This window comes from Chelonia mydas, chromosome 12, assembly GCF_015237465.2.
Source record: "Chelonia mydas isolate rCheMyd1 chromosome 12, rCheMyd1.pri.v2, whole genome shotgun sequence".
Classification (NCBI taxonomy): domain Eukaryota; kingdom Metazoa; phylum Chordata; order Testudines; family Cheloniidae; genus Chelonia; species Chelonia mydas.
In genome coordinates, this window is record NC_051252.2 from 29,442,429 (window position 1) to 29,469,377 (window position 26,949).

The window sequence follows — 26,949 nt, forward strand, 5'->3', positions numbered from 1 at the left end:
GCTATTAAAAAGCCTATGACCACTCTGTTTTAACTGTGAGCAAATCCTGATATGTTAACAGCAACCACTGCACTTAGTGAATAAACAATTTAACATTGCATAGGGATGGATGCAATCAGCGTGAAGAATCTTTTTTAAGGGAGTGTTAAGTGTGAGCTCTTTTGAACCCATTAAATGTCCTCCAATATTACACACGTTTCAAAAAGCAGTTGACTCGGGGCTTGTTCCACAGGCAGCTGAAGTCAGTCTAAAGACTTCGATTGACTTCAATGGGCATAAGCCCAGTGCCTTTTGTTGGGCTATTTCCCACAACGTACAGTTCCTACAAAAAAATATTGAGTCAAACACAGATTAACCACAACAAGAGATACAGCACATAACAGAAACAGACTGCACTTAAAAGTACAACTTTCCGTTGTGCTTACAGCAAAAGGAAAAGATAAATGAAGAACTTCCATGCAATATAAACCTCCTGAGAGGAAAGATGATCTAAAAAATATAGTTTTTCTTATCCCAAATGAGCAGAAATCTAGCTAGGAAGATACATGCATTCCTGGAATTCCCATCATAATAATATCTGACACTGACACATCACAGAACACTCGCATGCTTTCTCACTCAGACTGGAGTGAAAGCTCAGGGAATGCTATTGGCTGCAATTCATCCTAGTGTCACTCAGGTTGTAGTTTTAAGGCCTGAATCTCTACTCAGTTTCTGGCCCTTTGGCACACTCAGAAGGCACAAAGGGCCTCAACTGCTTATCAGAGAATTCCCTTGTCAGAGGCGAACCCCCTGCTGGCTCAAATATGACAGATCTGGGTCCTCTGTCTGCCCTCTGGAAGAGGGAGGCAGGATTTCTCCACATACATCATTTTTCAGAATGTATTCAAACCAATTTATTCAAGAAATCTGGCCCAGGGTTTTGTAGGAGTGGACTCTCATGAGATTTCCAAGAGTACACTTGTCTTACTCAGGTCAGAGATTCTATGGGTGACACTCAATTTTCATTTTCATTTAGATCCCTTGCCAAACTAGGTAATGCTAAGGCATGTGGGCACTGAGAAAACACAGAAACAAAGAGTGTAAGTTAACTAAACTTTGCCTGAGTTTTTATGTTATGCAAACAAATTCACCCATCCCTCAGACAAAGTGTTGAGATTTTTGCACTGTGGGTAGCATTTGTTGATGATGATACCAGAATTAGGAAATTAAAAAGGCCAGAAGACACCTTCTTAGGCCAGGTCCTCAGCTGGTGAAAATAACCTCAGTGGAGCTATGCTCATTTCCAGTAGTTTGGGGGATCTGTCCCCCCACCTCCATTCTGAATATTTAGGTTAATTTAATGTCCAACGTGCATTATTAAAATATTTTTTAAATGAAAGAAAAATGAGAGCCACTGGCCACCGATTCTGGATTGTGAGTTGACTATTATCAAGTTTTCTTTCAAATCCAGATGAATCATAAAAATAGTGAACTCTCTCTTCAAGCATAACATAGCTGACTTACTGCCTATATTTTTAAACTTTAAAATGTTAAGATATTTTAACAACATAGCATTTTGCTATCCCAAATCAATGGTCCCCAGAGAGTGGGACCTTAAAACAACCATTCTGAGTTCATCATGAAAGACTCCTCTGTTCAGTTAAACTGCACAAAATGAGTATTATTCTGAACGTTTGGCAATTGTTGAACCAAGGTAACAAAATTGCTTTCCTTTAATTATTCCTATATGAACAAAGGCAAAGTTATTTCTGAATAGTGCCTTTGTATTTTTGCAGTTGACTGAACTTGTTTAAGACATCTTTGTGCCATCCTGCTTCTATCAACATTGTAGCAAATACTGAAATAGTTTAATTTGCTTTTCTGGTTAAGGTAATTGAACTGCCTCAACAGTGTTTAAATATATTAAGCTGACATTTATTGCAGGGTAATGATGACATATTCTAGAAATAATACTAAGATTATTGCTCTGCCGCAAATGCAAATTAGGACTCCTGCTCATATCTATCTGCACCTCTTATGCCTCACAAGCAAACACTAAATATTAGAAATGACATTATATATATTACAAAAATTGTACTATAAATGTCAACAAGTCTGACAGGTTGCATCCTAGATTACATGGATCATTAGTGATTCTATCACTGTGGGCCCAACACAGCAGCTTGAACACAAGCAAACTTGCCCGCTGAAACCTATCTTTCTCTTGCTTGTTCTAATCTAATGGATCCAGAAGTCAATTAGATATGAGCAACAGATCCAAGTTAGGTTTGACAGTTATACAGGTGGTTGGGGATGGACTGTTTAAGTAAGGCCCCAGTGATGACAAGATAAAATCTAGATATTCTATTAGTTATGACAGTTCTGAAACCCATCACAAAGCAAACAGGAAGCAGTGGGATTATTATATGAATGTACTAATGCTTCACTTACTTTATCTGAAAGGAGACAGTGCAGTATTTGTCATGTGTTGTCTAACAGCTGATTAAACACTTGTGGTGCATCAAGAAAACTAGACATAAGGATACAGGTTAGCTAAAGCCCTGATCCAGCGGCCCATTTAAGGATGTACATTAGTAAATCATTGGGATTATTCATATGCTTAAAGCTATGGATATGCTTGAGTGGTTTGTTGGATCAGGGCCTATAGGTGGTGCTGACAGGGTGATTAGAACAGCACCTTCCAAGGGACTAACTTTTATAGAAGATAAAATTCACCCCTGTTCCAGCACTGGGCTGGTGCACCATTTAAGTCCCACTAAAGCCTTACAAACAGGACTTAAATGAGGCGTAGGTCTTGTGCGAGACCTCTGAACAGGGCTGAATTCACCCACAATAAAGCATTTTCTGAGAATTATTCAGTCCACCCCAATGAAAAGGTGCAACAAGAATGTATTATTAGGATTATATTTCTTTAGTGTGTATGGCTGACAATTCTTAAATGGATGGAATACATCTGTCCTAATGATTTTTGTGATGTGTGCTATTAACGTTATATTTTCTTTGTGAATTTTATCCTGTTATAAGTGTTTTAGACAGAGACATAAAAATAACAAGAACTATTTGAAAATAATAAAATAGAAAATGAACAAGTTAGGCTAGAGAATTGCTGGCAGATGTTAAAGACCTTAGTTGCAAATACTTTTACATAATACCTATTTAGCATTCATCAGATGCTTGCTTTAATGTTTCCAACTAGGAATGTGTTTCTGCATCAGAAATGCAATTCCAGACATTGATAATCAGGAGTCAGGTTCTGCAGAATGATCAGAGTGGCTTATAAATCATGAAATGTTTTAAAACTAAAAAAACAGCCGTTCTTCTTATTTCCCTTCTGGTTCCCAAGCCTTTAGGGGCTTTTTCAAGTTTTTCTCTACAACCATGGGGACTAGAAATGTACCTGTTTATTATTAATAATTATTATTATTGTTGTTTGGTCTCTTTTTTAATGACTGGTCAGATTCTCAAGTAACCACATGATCCCAGCCGCTGGGGGTTTAAGAAAGACAGCCAATGTCATGAGACTCATGATCAGATTGTGAGATTTGGCAAAGCTGGAAGTGACTTGGCTGCCTCTCTCCCCACAACACGCGACCAGGAGAGGTGCTCGGACTAGATCTCCCTGGATATACCGTAAAGGTGGCTTCTGGCAATGAGAAGACAATGGGGCTCTCAGTCTCAGGGCTGCTTTAAATTGCACCAGCTACAAGGGCACCAAGGGGCTGTTCCTGCAGCTGAGATTGCCAGAGCACAAGGGCTCTTTGGCCTCATGTTCTTTTCCTCAGCTACATCCTCTTTACTGAAGGCTGCAAGATGTGGGCAGTGTAGCACCAGAATGGCACTCTGCTCGCTGTTGGCAGAGAATCTGGGCCAGTGTCTGCTCTGCAATTATTCCATGCAATGAAACAAATCCAACTAAACTCACCTAATTTTATTTTTTATGAATAGTTCAGTCAGCTCCGATAACAATGAGGCCAGACTATGGATTCAGGTGATATGTATGTGTCTGGGTGTATTACTTACTAAGAGGTTAAATCAGTGGTTCCCAACCTTTTAATTTTTGTTGTTGCTGAAACACTGCTTGCGATGAGTTCGTTACACCAGACAATGGCCACAAGCCACTCTGTGGAGAACAGATAGGCCTGGAGTATCACCCATAAAACAAGCACACCTGGTTTACCACCTCCCTGCCTCCCCGGAACAGAGGACACACTGAGGGGAAGCATGGTTCAATAGTTAGCCTGGGTCTTAAGAGAACCAGGGTCAATTCCATGCTATGCCACAGAAAGTCTATGTGACTTGCGCAAGTCATTTAGCCACTCTGTGCCTCAGTTCCCCCTCTGTAAAAAGGCACTTCCCTACCTCATGGGGTATTGTGAGGAGCTCAGATACTACAATGAGGGGAACCATATATGTACCTAAGATAGGTTATTCCACTTCATACCCCTCTGCCCACAAAGCTTACTGACTTGGCATCTGTGCAGGGGGCCTCACTTTCTCTCCCTCTGTTTTCGTGTAATCACCCATGTGAAATAGATACAACTCTAGATGCAGCTGAATCCCATTTTGATTTTGAATTCTGATAAAGGGGTAAAACTTTATTTCTGTTTTGGATGCAATTCAAGTTGTGCTAAATCTGCACTGCACAGCACCATTATTTTGCTGAAGATCCACTAGTTTAAAATAAGATTTCATCCCTTTCTCGTGGCTTTTCACACTGAGAAACCTGTAAAATGACAGCTGTATCTTTTAGGTGTATGGTAAGCCACAGAAACATCTTATAACATCCAGATTTTAATACAAAATGTGAACTGGAATAAGGGAGTTATTGGTGAAATTAAACTGGACACATTTCATCTTGATTCTATGTCACAAACAAGCCTCATTTTTGAGAAAACAATTTGCACCCCTAAAATATGCCTTCCTAATTTTATGTGATTTGTGGGCACAAAGAAGAGTTCTTGCACCTCACCCTTATTTTCACCTAGAATCGAGTAGCTTCCATTGGCAAGTAATTAGACGTGCTGCCACAATTCAAACACAGGTGCAAGATTACAGATGCTACTTCAGGTCTGCAAAAATTGACCCATAATAATTGAAATACAGGATGACATGGGCCAAATATCTCCTTGGTGCAACTTTGCTGTAATCAACTGAGCTACCCCCTGGGTAAATTTGGCCTATTCTGAGGATGTATTTAATATTAATATTAGTGTACCGGAAAACTCTCTAAGAAATAATTTTCAAGAAAGTGCCAGTGTGACAACTTCTGTAGTAGGCAGACGTTTGATCACATGGTGACTGTCCAAGAATTTATAGCTGCTTATTACTTCATGGCAACTCTCTTTGTTACTGGAACAATATTTTTAGATTTAACATTGGCCCAGGTTCGCAGCTGGTGAAAATCAAGGTAGTCTCATTGGAATCAACTGAACCGCACAGTCTATCCCTGCTGAGAATCTGGCCCAGAGTATCTAGAGACAGGCTGAAACCACATCATTCAGATCTAAAGCCATTTCTGGATTCCTAACACTCAAAGTTTACAGGTTTCAGACATGTGGTTGTGATTCAGATCCATATAATAGCCTGTTTTTTTAAAATGCCCCAAAGACTAAGATGGTAATTAAAGGGTACATTCAGTGTAACATATCGTACTGAGTATAAGTCTGTGACATTCTGTGACTTTTACAACACGCTGTTTGGCTGGGACTGTTGTTATGAAAAGTGTGATAAACTGTGTGGGAGCATTTATGTATTCCCTTTCACTGAGTTGAAGAGATCAGCCACATTGAATCCTATAGAGATTTCAAGATGGTAGGAACAGAGGATGGAAAAGAAGCTGAGTGGAGAAGATAACAGTCCCCTTTTCTACAAAGGTCTATAAGCCAGTCCAAGAGGGGAAGTCTTTAGTTCCCATTGCATCTAGCAAAGATTTGTTAGATAGTTTGGTTCAAGCATGTAAACTGCATTTCTTGATGAAAGCATTTACACAGTAAAATGTTTCTAAATGTATTGTCTGGTATATTGGGTTCCCAAAACATGGACCACCACCGCTCTGTGGAACCTGCAATGGTGCAGGAGACTCCCAGTACAGAGAGAGAGAGAATGATATGGAAAAAGTTGGGAAGCAATATTTTTTTCCAAGGGAATCTCTCTCTCAAATAGGTGGAGATGGGCAACATTTTTCTACCAACAGGAATGCAGATTTGGTGAAACTGAAAAGTTTCACAAATTTGTGTCAATTTCACTAAATTGTTTGTTTGGTGGGGGGAAATCATGCTGACACTTCTGAAATGAAACATTTTGGTTTTTTATTCAAAACAACTTTTTGTTTAAAAATTTCCTTTATTTTTTTTTTAATTTAAAATGTTAAATTCACAAAATCAAAACAAAATGTTTCATTTACAGGTGGAGCAAAACAGATGTACTTTTTTTTTTAGACTTTTTGGTTCACCAAATATTTTTTGTTTGGGTTCAATTCAAAAGTTGCTTGGGTTTTTGGTTTTTTTTTTTTATGATTTTTCAGAATTGTCAGCTGACATTCATTATTTGCCTAGCTCTAATAACAGTTTGGTCTAAAAAAAAGAAGAGAGATCTACTGGAAAGGTTTCTAACCTCAGTATAAATATATGAAGGTCACACCATCTATACCTTGTGTGGAATTTGTGGACAGTTTAACATAGTGAGGACCAATGTAACAGAGAGATGGGTTCAAGGCAAAATAGTCACATCTGGAGAAGGATCCAGATTTCAAACTCCCTACAATATTCTACCAATTGTACAATTGTGATATAGGTTCAGATACTGAACATCCTTACTATTCAGTGGGTATTCAGAGGCTGAGGGTTTGGGCCCATCTCTCATGTCATTATTTGGAGTCCAATTCTGAAGCCCTCATTTGTTATTTAATATCACAAATCCTAACGCTGCATCTTGATTGCATTCTTTAATATGGAGGGGAACAGGGAAAATGTGAATTCATGTAACTTTACCTCTGTGCTCCCAGTCTATGAAGAGATTCCATCTTTTGCTTTACGCAATATCTTCCTTATCCCTGAAAATGTATTAAAATGTATCTTTTAAGAACACTTCAGAATTAAAAATCTTTAGCAGAAACACTTTGGACACCAAATTTCCAAACTGTCTAACCTTCCACCTGCTGAACGGTCATAGGTCCGGAGAAGAGATGAGGTTCCATGCAGTTGGGGAATGTGGGTCAAGGAGGCAGGGTTTCTGGAAGGCTTTGGAGCAGTGTGAGAGCTGAAGGCACTTGGAGAAGTGCTGCAGGACCTAACTGCTGAAACATCTGCAATACCTGGCTGTGAATCATTGTGTATTTGGCGTGCTAGTAAGGAAAAAAGTCAGTGTGCCAAAACACGTCAGTGACCTTACAAATGACAGAAAATGTCAAAAATGTGCATGTACAACATTGCACGTCCAAGTTTAAAGGTGGAAAAGGCTCTACTCAGCTTTTTGCCTGCAAAGATCACTTGAACAACAACATATTTGCATCCACCCTTTGCAGGTTCCAACATCTGCATCAACTAAGGCTCTGTCCGTACATAGGCTTTGTGCAGTGATGTACTCACATCTGCATAACCAGCTGCTACAATGCAAACTCCCAGGGTGGGAATGCTACACTATTGTTAAAAAGGACTTGTTCTGCTGTGGCTCATTCTGGTTTCAAACTGTGGTGCAAGAAACTCTATATAGACAGGGTCTAAGACATTCACGTGTACTTTAAGTCCACTAATAACCCATGTGTATGCAAGCATTAGAATTTCTACTCATAGAACCCTTTGCCATGTGTTTTGCAGGTGTCAGTCCAGCATTTCTATGTGTGCAAATGCTAGAATATTTAAAGTGTGCAAGAGTTTGGCTTTATAGTGGGTATATGCACCTGCAAAATGTGGGTGCCAGTATGTGTGTGCATAATTTCACAAATGTGGGGACCTCAGAGAGGCCTAGCTGAACTTTTACCCCAGCATTTTTACCTGTGCATCCTTCTCTGGGTGTGTACTAAATACTACACTTCCGTAACATTTGTTGTTGAAGAAACTGAATTTTAACCTCAAATACATAGTCTAATTACAACAGATCATTATTTAACCTATTGTGTTCATAGTAATAGTCTGGGATTAGAGTGCTGAACTCCCTCCAGCACCCTTGAAACTACCAGCCTAGGTGCCTGCACAACATTGCTGAGGTAACAAAACAATGTCAAGCCTTCTATTGTAGTTCAATGGCACTGGAATCATTGTGGACAAATCCTGTTTGCCTTACTCACACAGGCAGTCCTGTTAATTCAGTGGCTCTGTGAGTCAAGATTCAAGGCCCCAGTTAAGCCCTGCAGTGGCACTATGTAGAATGGATGTGGAGAGTGGTGGTCTCTGCACTGGCTTAACCGGTATCAATGGAGGTGGGTTGGGAGCAAGGCGGGAGAGAGGCCACTGGATCCATGTTTGCACAGGTCCAGTGGCCCTCACACACTACAAAGAAGCTGCCACTGCTACTTCAAGCTGTAGGCTGGAGTAGCGACAAGATAGCTACCCTGCAGCCCAGGTCCCAGGTTAGCGTTGGATGGATTTCACTTCCTCAGTCTAATACCCGACACGTCACCTACCCAAAGGCCGATTATTCAGTCTTAATCTGGCTAAAGTGAATTCCATTCTCATTTACTTCAGTAGGACTGCTGGCATGTGAGAGGCAAAGCAGTGTTTGCCCCTGTGTGTTTGTTCTGTGATCTTTAGTCGTGCTGCTAGAAGTTAAAGTGCAATTCTGTTCCATCATGCCACTTCACAGCATGAATTTACTCAACTTAATGTATCATGACTAAAGATGTGACTGTTCAGGCAGTCCATCTGGAGCATCACTCATTTATTCCACCTTTTCTTCTTTCCAGGTGGTAACATAAACAGAGGAAAATCCAGAAGGACCACTTGTTGTGAAACATTTCCTCTCTTCACAGCATACACTCCTCCCACAGTATAAAACCAGCAATGTGAAAGTTCTATGGAAGTAAATTAGTCACAAATAGCACCCAGGGGAACTGAAATGCTTTGAATTTATACCATATAATCAGGAAATGCCCACCCTCCTTATCTGTCAGGAACAAGGAAATTAAAAGCAGTGTAATTTTAAACTGCACTTCAGTTGCTATGAATCCATCAAAAATTTCCCTGCTGAGAACCATCATGCAGTAGGAGGAGAGTGAGATAAGACAAGGTTTAAACTACACTCCCCATCCTGTTGAAAGTTTCGCCCTGAGATACCGTATTTGCCTGTCTCCAGTGCTCCAATTTGTGTTTACACATTGGATTCACCAAATGGATTAAGGTGGGCCACACATCACATTCTTTTTAAAAATGTGTTCTGTTATTACGCACTCATACAAATTGGCCATTTCTAAATGGATGTCTAATTCTTCAGAAACTCCATTAACTATGTTATCAAACTAATTCATGGACATTGTATGGTTCCTTTAATTATACATTTTTAGTATTCCTTGTAGTAATAGCAGTTGTAATATTTTTTTTGAAATGCTTAACCATGGGCTATGCATCTATTCAATTACTACAAGGAGCACTTTATGCCCAGCAAATCACTGTTTTAACTGAAATATAATTATGTGTGTAGAGAAAAAATATTTTTAAAAACGTTATTAATTTTATTCTGGTGAAATACCAATGATGCTGAATGGCAAAATGATAACAGCGCTGAGAAGCATTACATGGGAGTTATCTACAGACCATGTTACAGACTTAAAGGGGTTGGATACCAACACTGTGCTGTGGTCTGCAAAAGTAAAGGATTAGCATTGATCTGGTATATTAGGTGCCGTTTAAATACATATCTCCATTCATATTAATTAGCATACCAGGTGCATGGTCAATATATTTATATATATATATATATATATATATAGGGGTTAGAATTTAAACCTTTACTGAATATGTGTAGGGTATCAAGAGGCACTAACGTGGTCACATGGGTAACGAAGAGGATGTAGCATCTTGCAGGATTTCTAGATGCTTTTGTGTATTTAGATGATTACAAAAGCTAAAACTACAGCCAAATGCCCTGTGCTTGTCAACATACAAATGTGCCCAAATTTAACCCAGTTTAGAAATATAGTATATTGATTTATATCATGAATATATACTGATTTATATAGCAGAGTGCTTCTCTCTGAGGCACTCATACACGGAGTGCTAAGGCAGTAATAATATTCTCTTTCCTTCCGGTTTTCCACTCCACTTATTAAAGTGTCATGTTTACTTTTTCCCTTGGAAATCTTTACAGTTATTCAGTGATACATCTGAAGAGCCACAACAACCAAATTCAACTCCTCCAAAGTCACTGCCATCCTGTTTCCTGTCAAGTTATTATTTTGGACACCATAAAACAAGAAAAGGCTGGGAAATTACACACAAAAAGCCCCCCACAGTCAGGGTGACTCATCCCAAAGGCCACAAACATGTTGATATAAGGGTTGCAATGTAGAGCTCATCACGTCCCGTGTGATTGATCCCCAGATTCAGCTCACCATTGTAGTCTCTCAGCCTCTCTCGCTGACTCAGTCCAGACTGTCCTTACAGTGGCATTTATTCTGTCACACGGGCTTATGGAGAGAGCAGCCCTTTGTCACTATCTGATTGGTGCAATATGATGTTCAATGACACTTGCACCAAACGTGTGCTACTTGGCCAAGAATGCTTCTGTACTCTTTGTGAATGGCACCATGCTGAAGGAAATAGTCCAGGGCACAGAAAGCTGCAGGAGCTATTGTGCCTCAGGGAGTAAAATAGCCACCCAGAGCTCCCTGGCATGGAATGCCGGAGCTGCAGCACTCCTTTAGAGGGTGCAATATCCCTCCCCTCTGCAGCTATCCAGCTCTCCTGGCCTGTGAAGAGGATGTTGAGGCTGTGTCCTGCCTCCTCCATTTTCTCAATAGGCTGGCTATGCATAATAGCCTTGTGCAGTCCTTGTACTCATGTGAGTGCAACTGTCCAGCGGCAAAACTCCTAAAAACCTTCCTTGCCCTGGCACACTTGTGGCTTGATCCGAAGGCCAAGGACATCAATAGGAGTGCTGACTCCAATGGGATTTGAACAGGAGCTGAACACAATCTGGCCCTGTAAACTATTATACTTACTCTTTGGCTTCCCTTCCTAGGGTTGCTGGCGGTTCTCAGTGCATTTCCTTTCCCTTCCGCTCTCGCTATACTCTGGCTGCAGCATCAATACACTTGACAGTAACGCACTGAAGTGGATCTGGCAGGGCCAGGCACCAAATGCCAAGCATTTCAGTGTAGTCTACCAATAGTAGCAGCCTCAGCTATTCTCAGGGTAGCTGGCTGACCTCCTGCCTGGTTTCACTTCTCCCTGTTGTTAGTCAGTAAGGACGGTCCATGACAACAGGATAGGGTCAGCCTGCAAGATGGGTTTCCCTGTCCTTCAGTGGACTATTTTCCTGAGTCTCACTTCTGATTCAATGAAATTTGAGAATAAGAGGCTACCTTAGATTATTTGCGAGGTTCCTGTGTCAGGTCCTTCTACCAGTATTCCACACCTTCTCGATGAGTCAGCAATGCTTTCAGCTGTGCACAATGTCTCTCTGCTAAACCAAATAATAATGGCAATAATCTGTGCTACAGAAACTGTACATCTCTTGCTTCAAGGTGTAACATGATCACACCAGGGTCAGAAGGAAACTCTTCCCTATGTAGAACCTGATCCAAAGTCCAATGGCATCAACAAGAGTCTTGCTACTGACTTGAAGGGGCTATAGATCAGGTGATGTCAATGAGAGCTGTAGATGTCCAGCAGCTCTAGAAATCAGACCACTTATTTAGGTACCTACCCTAATCTTTGAAAATTATGCACTTTTTGTTTGTTGGGTTTTTTTGTTTTTCATTTCCTTCCTCTCTTGTGATCAGTACTGGCCATTACTGCTGGAGGTAGGATATCAGACTTAATGGACAAATGGTCTGATAGTCAATGGAGCTATACTGATTTATGTCAGCTGAGGATCTGGTCCATGTGTGTTCCTGCGTGTGGAATTTAGCTGGGCTGTAGTTACCTTTTACTGAATATCCCCAATGCACTTTCCCTGCTAGTGTTGATTTCATACCATATAATCTAACATGGAAACGTATTTATTACTGATATTTTTACAACTGTGACTGGTATGTGAATTAGCCTGCTCAAGAAAAACAGAATTCTAAAAATTCAAGAAAAGATAGTCAGTGCAGTACGGTTCCCTAAAGTACAGTGCAGAAATAAGTTAAAAAATAGTTCACCTCCAAATTATAGTTGCAGTATATTTATGACTGCAAATAGAATTATTAAACTATCTGCATCCGATGAAGTGAGCTGTAGCTCACGAAAGCTTATGCTCAAATAAATTTGTTAGTTTCTAAGGTGCCACAAGTCCTCCTTTTCTTTTATCTCTGAAAACGTAATTCATGCTTGCTTGTTCTGCAGAGAAAATATAACTGCTTTGCTTAATTGTTTGTTGTGTCTTAATGTATTTTTACGCTTAAATTCATACTAGTGGAGGTTTGCATCTAAGGAACTGTCCCAATAAGAATGCCCTATTTTTGGTAAAACTGACAGTACAGGTCGAATCCAAGATCTCATGGCAAACTTCAAAAAAATTACCATTGATGATAGACTCCTTTATAAAGTGCTTTGAGAACTACACATGAAAAGCAGTCTAAGTTTTAAATGTTAATCTGTATCAGCAAAAACAATGAAGTGTCCTTGTGACACCTTGGAGACTAACAAATTTATTTGGGCATAAGCTTGCCCAAATAAATTTGTTAGTCTCTAAGGTGCCACAAGGACACCTCGTTGTTTTTGCTAAGTATTAAACATCACTATCTCCACTTTACAAATGAGAATCTGAGCCGGATTAGGGTCTGAGTTTGGAGCATACCTGCAGCTCTCCCACTGACTTCAACAGGAGTTGTGGGTGTTCAGAATCTCTGAACATCAGGCTTATAAAGATTTAAGCATGTTGCCCAAGGTTACTCATCAAGATTGTGCTTGAGCAAGGAATACAACCCCCAACTTGACCCATATCATGACCTGTCTTCTGGACCAAGATGCATTATGGCACAGCTTTCAAGCAGGAATTCAATTATAATTACTGATACATTTAGTGCCCTGATTCTGGGGTCTTCTGCAACCCAGGATGAGCTCTGTGGGCATACAGGAGCTATAAAGGCAGCAATTATCTACACTGGGCAATATCCCTGATGACACAGGGACAGCAGAACATCCCTTTGTTGCCCTCCTAACAATGAGAAGCCAGATGCCACAAGAGAGTGCTCTGGTTAGCCTGGGCTGTAGGAGGACTACATAGGGAGCTATTGCAGACAGTACAGTCTGGGAAGTGCAAAGGTATGCAGTCCCTCTGTCTCTCTACCACCCCCACTAGGCTACAGAAAGCTCGGCTCAACCACAGTCCAGAACTGGGGCTCTAATCTCCATACAGATGTTCATGGGAACCAGTGAAGGCCACCTGACTCCTAGATGTCAAAAGTGAATATAATAAGTGTTGTGAACCCAAATTTGCTCCTTTAAATAAGAAACTTTCCCACCATTCTACTGTCTCGAAGTTTTGCGTCATTCACAGATTTCCTTCACTGTGACCATTTTCATTTTTACCTACAGTATTACATTTCTGACTACAGTATTAACTTTAAATGTTTCCTGAGATTTTGACTAGATTAATTTAAAACTTATGGTTCTGATAATGACTTCCTAGAAAAAAAAACCAAAAAAACTCCACAGCAATAATGAAGATGTGGTACATAAAAACAGGTCTGATTTTTTCCCCTCTAAATATATAATTATGTGAGTGAAAAATATGAGTTCTAGACATTTAAAATAACTATGTCTGGAACAGGCTTGTTTTAATTTTATGTCTTTGGAAATCTAATTTTATTTCAATTTTATAAAATAATTCTCTATCGTGGCAGAAAGACAACAGGTCTGAGGAGTGATCCATATTTCGTTTGTGTATCTACTATCCACAGAATGTATTATTACCCTCTTAGATGAGTTGGATGCCATACTGTGCAGTGGTTTACAAAAACAAAAGGAAAACATTAGTGTAGGTCTAGTGTGTTTTGTGTAAGTCCATTGAAAAGTCTTATAAATACATTTCTATTAATAGTAATAATCAGCTGCAATGCAGAAGGGCTTCACTGAACATATCTAGGGCAACCAGATGCACTAAAGTGGTCCCATGGTGAACAGAGAGACGCACACCTCAAAGAATAAAGCCTCATGTGCTAAAACTGTGTGCATGCAACAGAGAGAGAGAGAGAGAGATGGGGAATGAAGAAACATTAATGCCACAAAAGGGTAAAAAAACATCCCACCATATGAGCGTGCCAGTCACATCACCTCGCTGCCTCAGTATGCCCGTCTGCTAAATGGGTACACTTAAGCAATAAGAGCCTCATGTGCCAGCTCCTCATTACTCCAATAAGGGCCAGCTTAGATAGCTAAGAGCCCTGCAAGGGCAGCCAATGGCACGTTGCCAAACTACTTCTGATTTATATTGGTGTGATGTGGACTATTTCAGACACCACATTTGACTTGCAGCATTCCATTTGTTTTAGAATAAGTACATACTGGCTTCTATAGACACTAATATTTCTTGACCTTGGATATACTCCTTGGTCAATATTTCCCTTTAGGGACAAGCAGTGGTGAGCTGGAGCCGGTTCACGCGAACCGGTTGTTAAATTTTGAAGCAGTTTTAGAACCGATTGTTAACCCGCTTCCCTGCAGGGGGTGCTGAGGCTTTGATGGGCTCCGGCCGGGAAGTGATGTAATTCCTCCTCCGGCCGCCGGGGGCGCTGCGCTGCAGGAGCCATGTGGGCTGCTGCCTGGCCCTGGGCAGGAGCCCTGTTGCTGCTGTTGCTCCCCTGGCCCTGGGGCTCCCGATGCTGCCTGGTGGGTCCCTGGCTGCTCTGCTGGGCCTGAGCTACGTCCTGCTGCTCTCCCCGTGAGTACCCACCACCCTGCCCGCAGCCAGCCCCTGTCTCCAGCCACCCCCGCACCCCCTGCCCTGCTCGCACCAGCCCCTGCCACACCCTCTGACCGCACCAGCCCCTGCTGCACCCCCTGCCCTGCCCGCAGCCGCCCGTCTCCAGCCAGCCCTGCACCCAGCCCCTGCCCTGCCTGAAGCCAGGCCCACACGCTCCTGTCTCCAGCCAGCTCCGCACCCCCTGCCCTGCCCACAGCTAGCTCTGCACCCCCTGCCTCCAGCTAGCCCTGCCCCATGCCCCTGTCTGCAGCTAGCCCCACGTCCACTGGTGCCCTGCAGTTCCCAGGGCAGTAACCCTGCACACCTGCTTCAATGAGGGGGGGAGGGAGCAGCTGGGACCCACACATGTGCACCAGACAGCAAGTGTGAAAAATCAGGACGGGGGTGGGGGGTAATAGGAGCCAATATAAGAAAAAGACCCCAAAATCGGGACTATCCCTATAAAATCGGGACATCTGGTCACCCTAGCACACCCCCAGGGAGTGGCGGGGACATGTGAAACGGAGCTCATTTCTAGTTCAGGCCCATCTTTTTAAAAAAGAACTTTAGGCAGGGTTAACACACATCCGTATTTTCCCAGACAGGTCAGGCTTTTTGGTTCTTAAATGGCTGTCCAGGAGGAATTTTTAAATTTTAAATGGGAAAATACGGACGTACGGTAACCCTGTTGGTACAAAAGATACATACTGGGACACATCCCTTAAATCAGAACTTTTTATAGGGAACCGGTTGTTAAGATTTTGGCAGCTCATCACTGGGGACAAGTATTATTGTTTTTTATATATATATATATATATATATATATATATATATATATATATAAAATATATTCAGTGTTGTAATCATTCAAACAGGTAGACTAGAATCTCCATCTTACTGTATAAACTGCTGGAAAGATTTCCTTATAAATGAACATTATAAAAGATAAATTAACTTACAGGGTGAGGAAAAATAATTCTAAATCACAAGATAGGGCAATTGTTTTCAGCAGCAGCCATTCAAGATTGAATATATGATCTGATTGGCTTGCATTTCTCCAGCACTCAATATTAATGACTTCTGAGGAGGTAAATTAAAAGTTACTAACTTGTTAGATATATGTTACAACTACTTATGCTAAACAATCCCTTCCATCTTCTATTTAGCTGTGACACTCTGTGTACGTTTCCCAGATCTGAAGAATGGCTCTGTGTAAGCTTGAATGCTTGTTTCTCTCACCAACAGGAGGTGGTCCAATAAAAGATATTACCTCATCCATCTTGTCTCTCTAATATCCTGGGACCGACACAGCTACAATACTGCGCACGATATGTTACATGACTTTTTCCAAACAACAATATGCCAGGATTACCTTCTTAGATAACACATCTAATTCATAGGCATGTATTGAGGCTTAATTAATTTGTTTGTAAATTGCTGTGAGAGTCCAATTTAACGAACACTCTATTAATGCAAAGTATTATGATTTCAAGTTTCCTTAAATTTCTACATCTAAATTTTCAAAAAGGCTCTACTGTTTGAAACAAAAATAATTTTGCTTTCATCAGCCCATCACATAGCTGGTCAAATCACTGTCAGTGCAAATCAACGGGAAATGCCTTTAGCACATTGTAATTTATGCTAGACCTGCCACAACAGAATTTGGATTGAAATGGGATAAGAAAAGGCAAGAAAGAACCAAAGCTCCTGCACCCAGTGACATAATCAGAAAGACAGAGGAAAACCTTGCTTGTAATGTATTTATCCAAAAAAGTTCAAGTCAGATTCAGGGTTTTATTTAAAGGGGTATTGTCAACTAGATGGAGCTCTCCCAATCCAAAATATAATGGGCCAGATCTTCATATGATGGCAATGGGCAGAGCTCTATCAGGCCTCACTGGAGCTCCACAGGGTGGTTGTATTAGCACCTGACGAGTTTGCCCACTTGAGGTTGAGCCTATGCCCCCTGATGGGCCAGCCAATCCAAGTGAAAAGTGCCACTACACTCAAGGGTCTTTGTGTGGATGGGACTCAAGTTGGGGCACCACTCAAGTTAATTCTGTAGCGAACACAAGCTCCACTTCAGTGGAGCGATATCAATTTGCACCAACTGAGGATGTGGCCCAACAATAAAAAAAATTATTTTCTTGCAATCATGAAAAACAAATTAATAGAAAACAGATTTCTTTTTATTTAAACAAATCCCCTGAGAAGTTGTGAATGGAAACACCAGCAACATTGAGTTTACCCATGAGAACCAGAAAGTGAATTAAATATAAACAGTGTTGAAACGATTTACTATGTTGTTTACTCTTGCTATTGAATGCAGTGGAAGCAGTAAACAATGAGCCTAAACCATGGCAAATAAATCAGGTGTTTCAAATTCTGCCAGCTTGACTAGTCAGATGTGCGATTAGCAGCACAGATAAGGAAATATACAGCTCCTTTCGGACTATGCTGATTTACACCTGCTGGGCATCCATCCCAGGATATATCCTGACAAGATCCAGACATTGCAGATTTCAAACAAACCTTATGAATAATAATAAATCATTTAACACTATTTCTGTAGATGCCCCAATCATGGATCGGAGCCCCACTGTGTTTAGTGCAGACCACACAACAAAAAGACAGTTCCTGTCCCAAAGAGCTTACCAACAATGTATAGCTTTGAATGATGTATCCAAAGATTTGATGGCAATGGTAAATATTCCTAAAACAAACTATGACTAAGACCACAAGAAATAAGTCCCCAAAGGACTGGATGACTCAGGGAGTTGGTAATGAACTGTCAATCACAGCACAGACTAGCCATGCCCTCTTTTGGGTGGCTTATATGAAACCAAGTTATGTTCTCAGTTCAATTAAAGTGTCCAAATCACAAAAACCTAGCATCATAATTGATGAACTGGCTTACCAGAGAGGTTAAAAATCAATACCTTTGCGGAAAGAACTGCCCTCTTGTGCTTTGGGAAGGGTTACCCCCAAGGCCAGGCCGGAGACACCACTAAATCTGTTTAATTAAGTGGACTGTGTCAGAGCACGGAGCAGAACCAATGCTGTCATGACTCCAATACGCTGCTGCAGAAAATGCATCACAGTGTGTCATTTACACAGCCCTTGAGGTGGGAATGGGTGACAGGGGCAACTTAAACTACTGTTTCCCAGGCTGTCATTGTGTTTTGGGGAAATAGACAGCTTTATTCTCTGGTTCTATTAATCTGGTTCCTTTTACAAGCGCTAAATTCACTGTTTGAAAGTGGGCAAAATGAAATCCTGTATAGGTCAATTATTGGTGTGAGCTGCAGAAATTGCCACTTAAAAAATAAAAGCAACAGTGTTTAGTATTTTCTGAAAATCTAATACAATTAGAGCAGATAAAAACATCTCTCAAGTCTCAGGAGCAATGGATAAGTACTACAGTCCATGTCAAAAAAATTCAGCTTAAAATAAAAGTCCTTATTTACATCAAAGACATCCCGCCACTAGGAGGTCAAGTCTCTGTCCAGACAGATCATCCTTTCCTGACCTTTAATATGGTATTTTAGTGTAATCTCCCTGAAAATTTTAGCTAGGAAAACTGTGGGAACAAAGTTGCATGGGAAGTCTTTGATACAGCTAGCGAAAGACTGCTGTTTTGTGGCTAGACAGAGAAACTGATCCATATAAACCCCCTTCACGTATTCTGAAGTAATGATAAATGAAGACTGAGGGCCAGACTCTTGAAGGGAGAGAGGGTGGGCAAGAACAGTGCTGCTTACTGATCCTGGGGCTATAGTAACAGTGTGTCCCTGGTGTAACTCAGAGCAGCCTAAGGGCTGCTCTAAATTACACTGGTGACCCCCAATGGATCAGGGATTGCTGGAAGCTCAGTGCACTCTAGCTGTGGCCTCTCCCTGCCCCAACACGCCTCCTACATTCAGGGAGCTGAAGGGGAATTGGCACAGAAGTTAGTTATACCTGCTCTACACCCCTGTAGGAGAAGCTGCAGCTGATTTCCATTCTCTGGGCCATTTCTGCAGTGCAAAGGTAGTGGAGAAAGGATATGGTCCAGAGGACTAAAGCGTTCCTTTACGCATGAGTCCTCTGACTTGCGCTATATCCAAGGACCACTCTACCCATGTAGAGCCCTATGTAGAGCCTGCACCTACTCAACGGGAACTTCATGGAGCATTGTGCCGTATTCCTGTATGATGACACCAGTAACCCAGCCATTGTGCCCCCAACCTTGAAGGCACAGTGTGCATTTTTCCCTCCTGCCCACTGAGGGCAGATCACTACTACAACCCTAAGTCTCAATTACTTTTGTTATAAGCACCGTGAAAGCAGTAGAAGAATCAGAGTGCCTTATCCTGGACTGTTGAAATCAATGGGAGCAGGGTCGAGCACACAGAGATGGAAAAGGCCAGTTTCATCCCCCTCAGCCCTGCAGTGCACTGTCTAGTGATCTGCCCAGTGCAATTTTAAATGTCTCCAAGGATGCGGCTTCTATTCAATGTCAGGAAGATTTCCCTGAAAAATGAGACTCTCTTTCCTCCTCTTTCATGCTATTATAGCATGGGGTAAATTCAGAGGGGCGGTGAACATTTCAGGCACAGTTCAAATTGTTCACTTTGCTCTGGTATAACGGAGAAATAATTATAGTATCTACTACTGACTCGTGGATAGACTAATAATACTATTGGGAATGAGTCAAATCCTCAGTTCCTTGCTCAGTTTCTAATCATCCAACCGGACCAAATTCTGCCCTTTTGCACCTGTATAAGCCAAAAGCAACTTCACACAATCAGTTACTTTCAATGTATACCAGCGTAAGTGAGAGCAGAATTTGGCCCATCGATTTCACTGGCAGTTTGACTGAGCAAGTACCATGGGATTTGTCTCAGTATATTTAATTGAACGTAAAACGCAAGCTTTACTAGTAACAGGTGTTGTTAGAGTCATTTCAATAATGCTAATATGGGGTGCAACTGAATGACTGAGAAGAACGAGGGTATGACTCTCCCTGCGTGCCTCTTTGGTGGCCAGACTGCACTGAGAAGCTTTAATTTTGTGGCTTCACTGATACTGTGAACTAAGTCCTGCCCTCAGACATGCACACACAACTCCCACTGAATTAATACATCTCCTGTTTATCTCTCACTGCTACAACCAACCCTTTTATTCACAGACTCCTCTGACAGCTCAGTGATTGTAACATGATTCATCCTTTCCTCCTTGTTCTCTTCCCTTGACTAGACACCAGCAAACACAACAGAACTTGAGACAAGAGAAAGAGGCCCCTCATAATGAAAGATTCAATCACATCTTACCAAAAACAAAGAAGGGCACTGGCTAATGCATGAAGCTGGCTCTTCGCTGCCCTAATTGAGGTACGTAAATAAAAGGGAGAGAAAGGCATACATTCAGCTCTGGCATAAGCAGGTGCAACTCCTCTGACCTCAGTGATGTCACACTTGCTTAGGGCTAAATTTGGTCCAAGGATAGGGTCCTGATCCAAAGCCCACTGAAGTCAAAGGCAGCCTTTTCACTGATTTAAACTGACTGTGGGATACAGCCAAAATGACCAGTCATGAGAGAACTCCTATTAGTCAGACACCAATATAAAATCATCTCTCTCTCCAGGTTTCTCTTCCAGAGGCATTTACATTGCATTTCTTACGTAGTATCTCCCAACAGAGAAAGTAACATCTACATAAATGACAAGTGATTACAAATGAGTAATCCATTCACAATCTTCCCTACTTTCGGTGCCTCGTGTATTGGACAACAGCGTAAACTTTCTATGGTGGTTTGACTTTATAGGGAAAAAGGGGGCTGGCATAGCTGGGGAATGTGTCCTACTCTGTAAGCCCACATGTGACAAATATAGAGGATTACTAAGAATGACACTAGACGACATGACTGGCAGGTACAACACTTGGATTCTCTTCTACTCTGCACTGATTGTCTGTGTGACCTCAGATGAATCATTTAAACTCCCTGTTCTTCGGACAGTGCAGACACAGTCCCTGTGCCAACCAGCTTACAAACAAGTATACACAATCTGTATATACATAATGGGCAGCAAAGGGGGAGGATTAAAGACAGGGTGATGTCATCAGAGTGCTGGACGAAGCTGAAGAGTGTGTGTGTGTGTGCGCGTGTACACGCGCATAAGGTTGATGGGGGCAATGTTGGTATCGGGGAGGTCATAGAGGAAGAAGTTAGGAACGTAGGAGTTTCCATCTTTTCAAATAAAGGTCATGGGCCAAATTCTGCCCTGTCACATCCATGTTCCTGAGTTGACTTTAATTCTGCAGGCAAAATTTGGTCACAGTCTACAAACAACATGAAAAAATAAATGTAGGTCTACTATTTTATTACTTGCATCTTGCTAAGCTATATGCCAAGGTTTCGTTGAGGTATATATAGTTCAATGTAAACTTCTCTTAGCAGGTCTACAGCAAAGCAACGGATCCTTGTTCCTTTTTACTGTTCGACTAGGGTCACTCAACCTAACAGTCCATTGCCACTCCGCAGGCAATGGCACATAACAGACAACTGAATGACTGAGTACTGTAGGTCATCCAAAAAATTAGATCAAAGAGTCCCTGTAGTCTATTGAAATGCAATTGCTTCCAAATCACATTGTGGTGTTCCAGGCTTGAAAGAATGGGTCACTGCAGTTTTATTGTAGGGAAGCTACTGCTAATGAAAGGAACAATGGAAAGATTAGTGCTACCAACCATATAGAAGAAACACCACTTTCAGTTTAATTGCAGTGAACAAAGCAAATAGGAAAGAAGGGCAACCAAGTGACAAAAGTAGTTGGTGCAAAGAGGATATAGAGGCTATTCACGAGGTACCCTTGATCACAGCACAGCGTCCAGACTTAACATATGATTACTGAATTTGGATCGCAATCAAAGATTTTGGTATTTTCATGACGGACAGATGATATATTTCTAAGCAAAGCAGCCCAGTAAACGCAGGAACTAAGAAGTTTGTTGATGATGTTTACTGTTCATTGGTTGTGTAGAAGTTATTATATGGTTGGAAAAAAAGCCTGGTTGCAATTTTTATAACATGTTAGGAGTGGGTAATGAGTGAAGTTGTCAGTTTAAAATATCTATTATTAGGGCAAATCTAGTGAACCTTGTAATTCAGAAAAGTGATGGGCAGGACTGGAGACAGCCTGGTACTGGAAAGCACCCCATGCTCTGCCAAAATAAATCAATTCAATCACAATATTCTCTCTCTTCTGGTCAAATTCTGGGTCTCTCCTAAGCAAAGACTGCCAGTCATGACACTTTGTACAGCAAGACAGTGGTATAAGACCAAAGGTCTATTTCAGACTAAGTTAAGATTGCTAAACTCAGTTTCCCTGTGACGTAAGGCAGACTTGAACCCCGGTTCTCCAGACAAGAATCAAACACATTGAAACATTATTCCACATTGTTCTAATAATGCATTTGTTAAATACAAAGCTTACCCAAACAACCATGATCATCCAAAATGTAATAAATTGTTAGTAGATATGGGATCTAACCTCAGAGGAACCACAAACATGATGGGAAGTGAAAACGGTATACAAACAAATATGAAGAAAGTTGGTGATCATAGAAATGAAGCCACTCTAATAGAAAAAAACCCAACACCTTAGTCATTGTTGATATCATCAGCACTACAAACAAAACAAAAAACAAAGAAAACTTCATTCCAACTCCCAGCACCTGCTGCAAAAGCCTCTGTCTCAACTGCTTGGATGACATAAATGATGCTAACTCCTTTTAGTAGCTGTTACTAACAAATAAAAAGCAACATGGCATTCAAAGTATAATCCAGCCCATTTCAAGCAGCACTCAACACCATCCTATAGCTCTTCCTTATGGACCAACCATTTCCAGGGAGCTGAATGTGATCCAATGTGAAAAGTATTTATTTCAAATGAAACTGGATTTATTTTCAAAGTAAATAAATGTTTTCAATGCACCTTTCTTCTGTCTTGTTATACAGTATGATGGTCATATATCCAAGTATCCTTGCAAAGAAGGAACTGGAGATTCACTCAACACCTCATCTGGACTTCAGATCTTAACTGACCTCATAAGCCACGTATCCCCTCATATACTCTAATGCCATGAATGTTATTGTTCAATCCAAATATTTACCATGGTACACGCCAGCCATTTTTTCTAGGAGGATTGCATGGAAAGCAAGACCTTTATCCTAGGACATAACGAGAGCTATTTAACTCTGTGGACGTTCTTTTGCATTGTACTAATGAGTCAATGAAGACTTCCTTAGAGATAAAACAATGTAGAATGTAGTCTAAAAAAAAGTTTGTTAGTAAAATTTTTTTCATCATTTTGGAAAACACAGTGGTAAACAGCAAATACTGCAAGCAAAATACTTCCACTCAGGACAGGGTTCGCCAATTAAGACTGTTTAATCAATGAAGGCTTGAAACTTCCAAAAGAAATATAAGGGAGCTAAGCACCTAACTCCTATTGGATTTCAATGAGAGCTGGGTGCCAGATTTCTCCCTCAGGCACCTGACAATCCTAGACGTAATGTTTATTTTTTCTCATAATTTTATGATCTTGCAAATTTTATTGCATAAGTAGTCCGAACACAGAAGCAAGAATACGGTCTACTCACAAATGCAAGAAGGGCATTTACCTTATCAAAGCAATTGGACAATGTATATAGCTATCACGAATTCTCTGAGAATGAATGAAAATTCTCATGGATTTATTACACACATCAGCCATCAAACTGTGTTTTTCTTAAAAATTGTTACCCCCGAAAAAACACAGTAGTGTGACAAAGACAGAGTTTATCATCTATCATTAAAGAGCTCTTGTTAAACGTGATGATGCTAGGTCAGCTAATGATGTTAGGAAAATCTGCAAAATGGTCCATGGCATGAAAAATATTCTGTGTGTTTCAGGAATCTGATAACTTAATCAAAATAGGTATTTTCTGCATATGAAAATCTAATGCTATATTTGCTTTAACGAAACACTTACCAAGCCTACACATGTAGATATTGCTACTGAGGAGGTGTTATCGTTCCTTATAAATCCCTGATAGAAACACCGCTCAACTTCACGTTCCTGAGAATCTGTGACTCCATCTTTCCCAAGTACCTGGACAATAAAGTTGTTGCTAAATATGGTAGAAGGTTTAAGTTCTAAGTGCAGTTCCTGTCCAAATGCTGAAAATTTGTAGTGCAAGGAACTTTTTGAACTTTGAGTTGATCTCTTTTTCCTAATGCTGTGCAAAACATCATGTGATATGTACGATCCACTGGAATCCACTTCGACAGGTGTCACAAATACGTAATCTGTAATGGCAAAATGTTGACCATCAGCCTTTGTACTCAATGAATAAAGTGTGTCATTTTTTAACGTAGCGCTCATTTATGCAGCAGATTTTCACTGTGGCATGAAGTTTCCTCATTTAGGGCATGGCACCAAGAATCCAAGGGCTACATGTATCTAACACGTGCATAAATTCATCTAAAGCAACTCCAAGCTGTTCCGTGTAAATCACACGGACTCTAATAGTGTTTGTTTCCTTTCAGCCTCCTGAGAGGGACAGACTATCATAGCTGTGAACTTTCCCACAGTCACTCTTGTGAAGACATTTGTCATCACTAACCAGTCTATAGATTTCTCCCCTCCCCCTATATTAATTGCTGTCACATGGGAAGAGTGGGGTTTTGTCTGTAGTTGTTGTTGTTGTTTTTTTTCAAGAGAGTGTAGCTAATATTATAACCTTGGTACTGGTTTAACAGATGTTGTAGAATTGTTCCATTTGTTCAACTGGATTAAAGGATTAATTTGTTAATTCCTTAACAGAGTCAGACCTCATCTTTTTGTAATGTCTTGATTAGACTAGTTTTCAAATCATAACTGACCTTCAGCAGAAAGAGATTACATACTACCTCGTAATCTTTATTTAGCCATTGCTAGCTGAATGTCAGTGTCTTTGTTTGTCAGTTGTTTTGGCTAAATTATGTGAAAGAATTTCTGTGCATATTTGGGAGAGGAAAAATACGATCAACTCAAAATATCTGGAGAAGAGAAGAATATAGGGCCTGATTCAGTGAAGTGTTTAAGCATGTGCCTAACTTTAAACACGTGAGTAGTTCCATTGATCTACTCACAGGGTGATGACTACTTACATCCTTGAAGTTAGGTACATACTTAAGTTCTTTGCTGAATCAGGACCGCAGGTACTCCTGCAAATGACAGCGAGGCTTACATTAAAACCCATATATTAAGTAGCCTACTTCCTAACCCTGCTTAACTTTTGATGTGTATCTTGGTCAGAATGCCAAAAGATATCCATATCTTTGATAATCAAATGTTTTTTTCTTAAATTGAAATGCATCTTTATAAGGAATAAAATTATGTTCTTATATAGTAGCCAATGTTGCATACTATTAATCTCCTTGCTTTGAACAGATTTTACTGGGTGCATATTACACTGAAAATGTAGCCAGAGACAGGTGTCTGTTTGCTGTAGACAGTGGAAGCAACACATCAAGGGCTTTCACTTTCCTTAAGTGGTGTTAATCAATGGCAGAAGCTCAGGACACTAAGCAGGCTGGTGGCCAAAAATGCAAGCAGCTGCTGGAAGAAGGGAATCCCTCAGCAAACAGACATAGACTGCAGCCTTCCTGAAACCTGTGTGTACTGCACTGTACTTATCACTCTCAGCAAGTGCAAATATATAGAAAGAGAGATTCCAAGCTTCCAAAAGGCAACAACATCAGAACACCACCACCACCAAAATAATCCTGTTTATACAAGTTTTCTTCTTCTTCCTGGATTGTTACAGTCCCTTAGCCTGGGTTGCATGGCTTATTTTCCCCTGGTTTTCTATTATTATTTTTCCCATAAGTGAGTGGAAATTTAGTTTATTTTCCTGGCATTTAAAAAACAGTCTCTCTTGTTATTGTTAATTTTTCAGCTGGTGCCCTATTTATCGTGCCCGTGCGCCAGAGACACGGCATCTGCATGTAGGCGGCATGCCTGGGTTGCAAAGAAGGACCAACATTTGGGGCTCGGGTTGGATGTTCCGTGTCACAAAGAGGCGTGCATGCACTTTAAAACAGAGAGAGAGAGAGATACAAACCAGGATCCAGTCCACGGATGCCGCCGCCGCCGCCGCCGCGGTCGCTGGTTAAAGCGGCTGCGAAAGACACGCAACAGAGGCAGCACAACTGAAGGGTCTGCAAGAGAGAGAGAGAGAAGGAGACAAGCGGGTATTGGGCGAGAGTCCCTGGACAAGGGAAGGCCGAGAGAAACGGCGCCGCGACCTGGCAGGCAGGTCCCCCCGGCCGCTGCAAGAGAAAATGCTCTCGACCTGCCTTTGCAACGCCGCCCAGCCACAGGGTGGCCGGGAACTGCATGGAGCGGCTGCGGAGCACCGCCGCAGGTAAGGTCCACACGCAGAGCAGGAGCCAGTCCATGATCGTCCGGGCACCTCGCATGTTACCTGCGCCCACAGATGCCCAGCAGGAGCGGCCGGGTCTCCCGCATGGTCACCGCGGAGCCACTGCCTCGCCCGGGGCAGCGGCTCCCATGGAGGGGCTCGCAGGCAGCCACGGCCGGCGCGCAGGGTTTAAATTGCGGCAGGCAAATGACAGCCCCGGCTCCGCTCTCAGCCCCCGGGCCGGGTGGACGCGGGAGGGGGAGCGCGGGCGCGGACCAATCCGGAGGCGGCAGCGGCCGAGCGAGCTGCCCCCGCCCCGGCTGCGGGAGCCGCGTGTGCTCCGCGGTAAGGGGTGGGGGCGCGGCGTGCGAGTGCCGCGCCGGGTGCCCCGGACACCTGGGTTCCGCTGGAGTCTGGCACTGACCTGCTGGGTGACCCTTTCGGCAAGTCACTCAGGCACTGGACACATTTAGC

General features: G+C 41.6%; 1 protein-coding gene and 1 long non-coding RNA gene across 2 annotated transcripts in view; one reads left to right on the forward strand and one right to left on the reverse strand.

Moving 5' to 3' along the window:
• ADAMTS18 (ADAM metallopeptidase with thrombospondin type 1 motif 18) overlaps nucleotides 1-26,693 on the reverse strand; it is a 95,415-nt gene extending 68,722 nt beyond the window's left edge. Inside the window, exons 1-3 of the mRNA XM_043526395.1 lie at nucleotides 26,411-26,693; nucleotides 26,176-26,272; nucleotides 24,060-24,376 (exon numbers count right to left, since the gene is read on the reverse strand). Coding sequence (XP_043382330.1) covers nucleotides 24,060-24,376; nucleotides 26,176-26,272; nucleotides 26,411-26,533 — 537 coding nt within the window. The 5' untranslated portion in view covers nucleotides 26,534-26,693. The remainder of the gene's footprint in view (nucleotides 1-24,059; nucleotides 24,377-26,175; nucleotides 26,273-26,410) is intronic.
• LOC122462592 overlaps nucleotides 26,053-26,949 on the forward strand; it is a 47,248-nt gene continuing 46,351 nt past the window's right edge. Inside the window, exon 1 of the long non-coding RNA XR_006285260.1 lies at nucleotides 26,053-26,478. This is a non-coding gene — a long non-coding RNA (uncharacterized LOC122462592). The remainder of the gene's footprint in view (nucleotides 26,479-26,949) is intronic.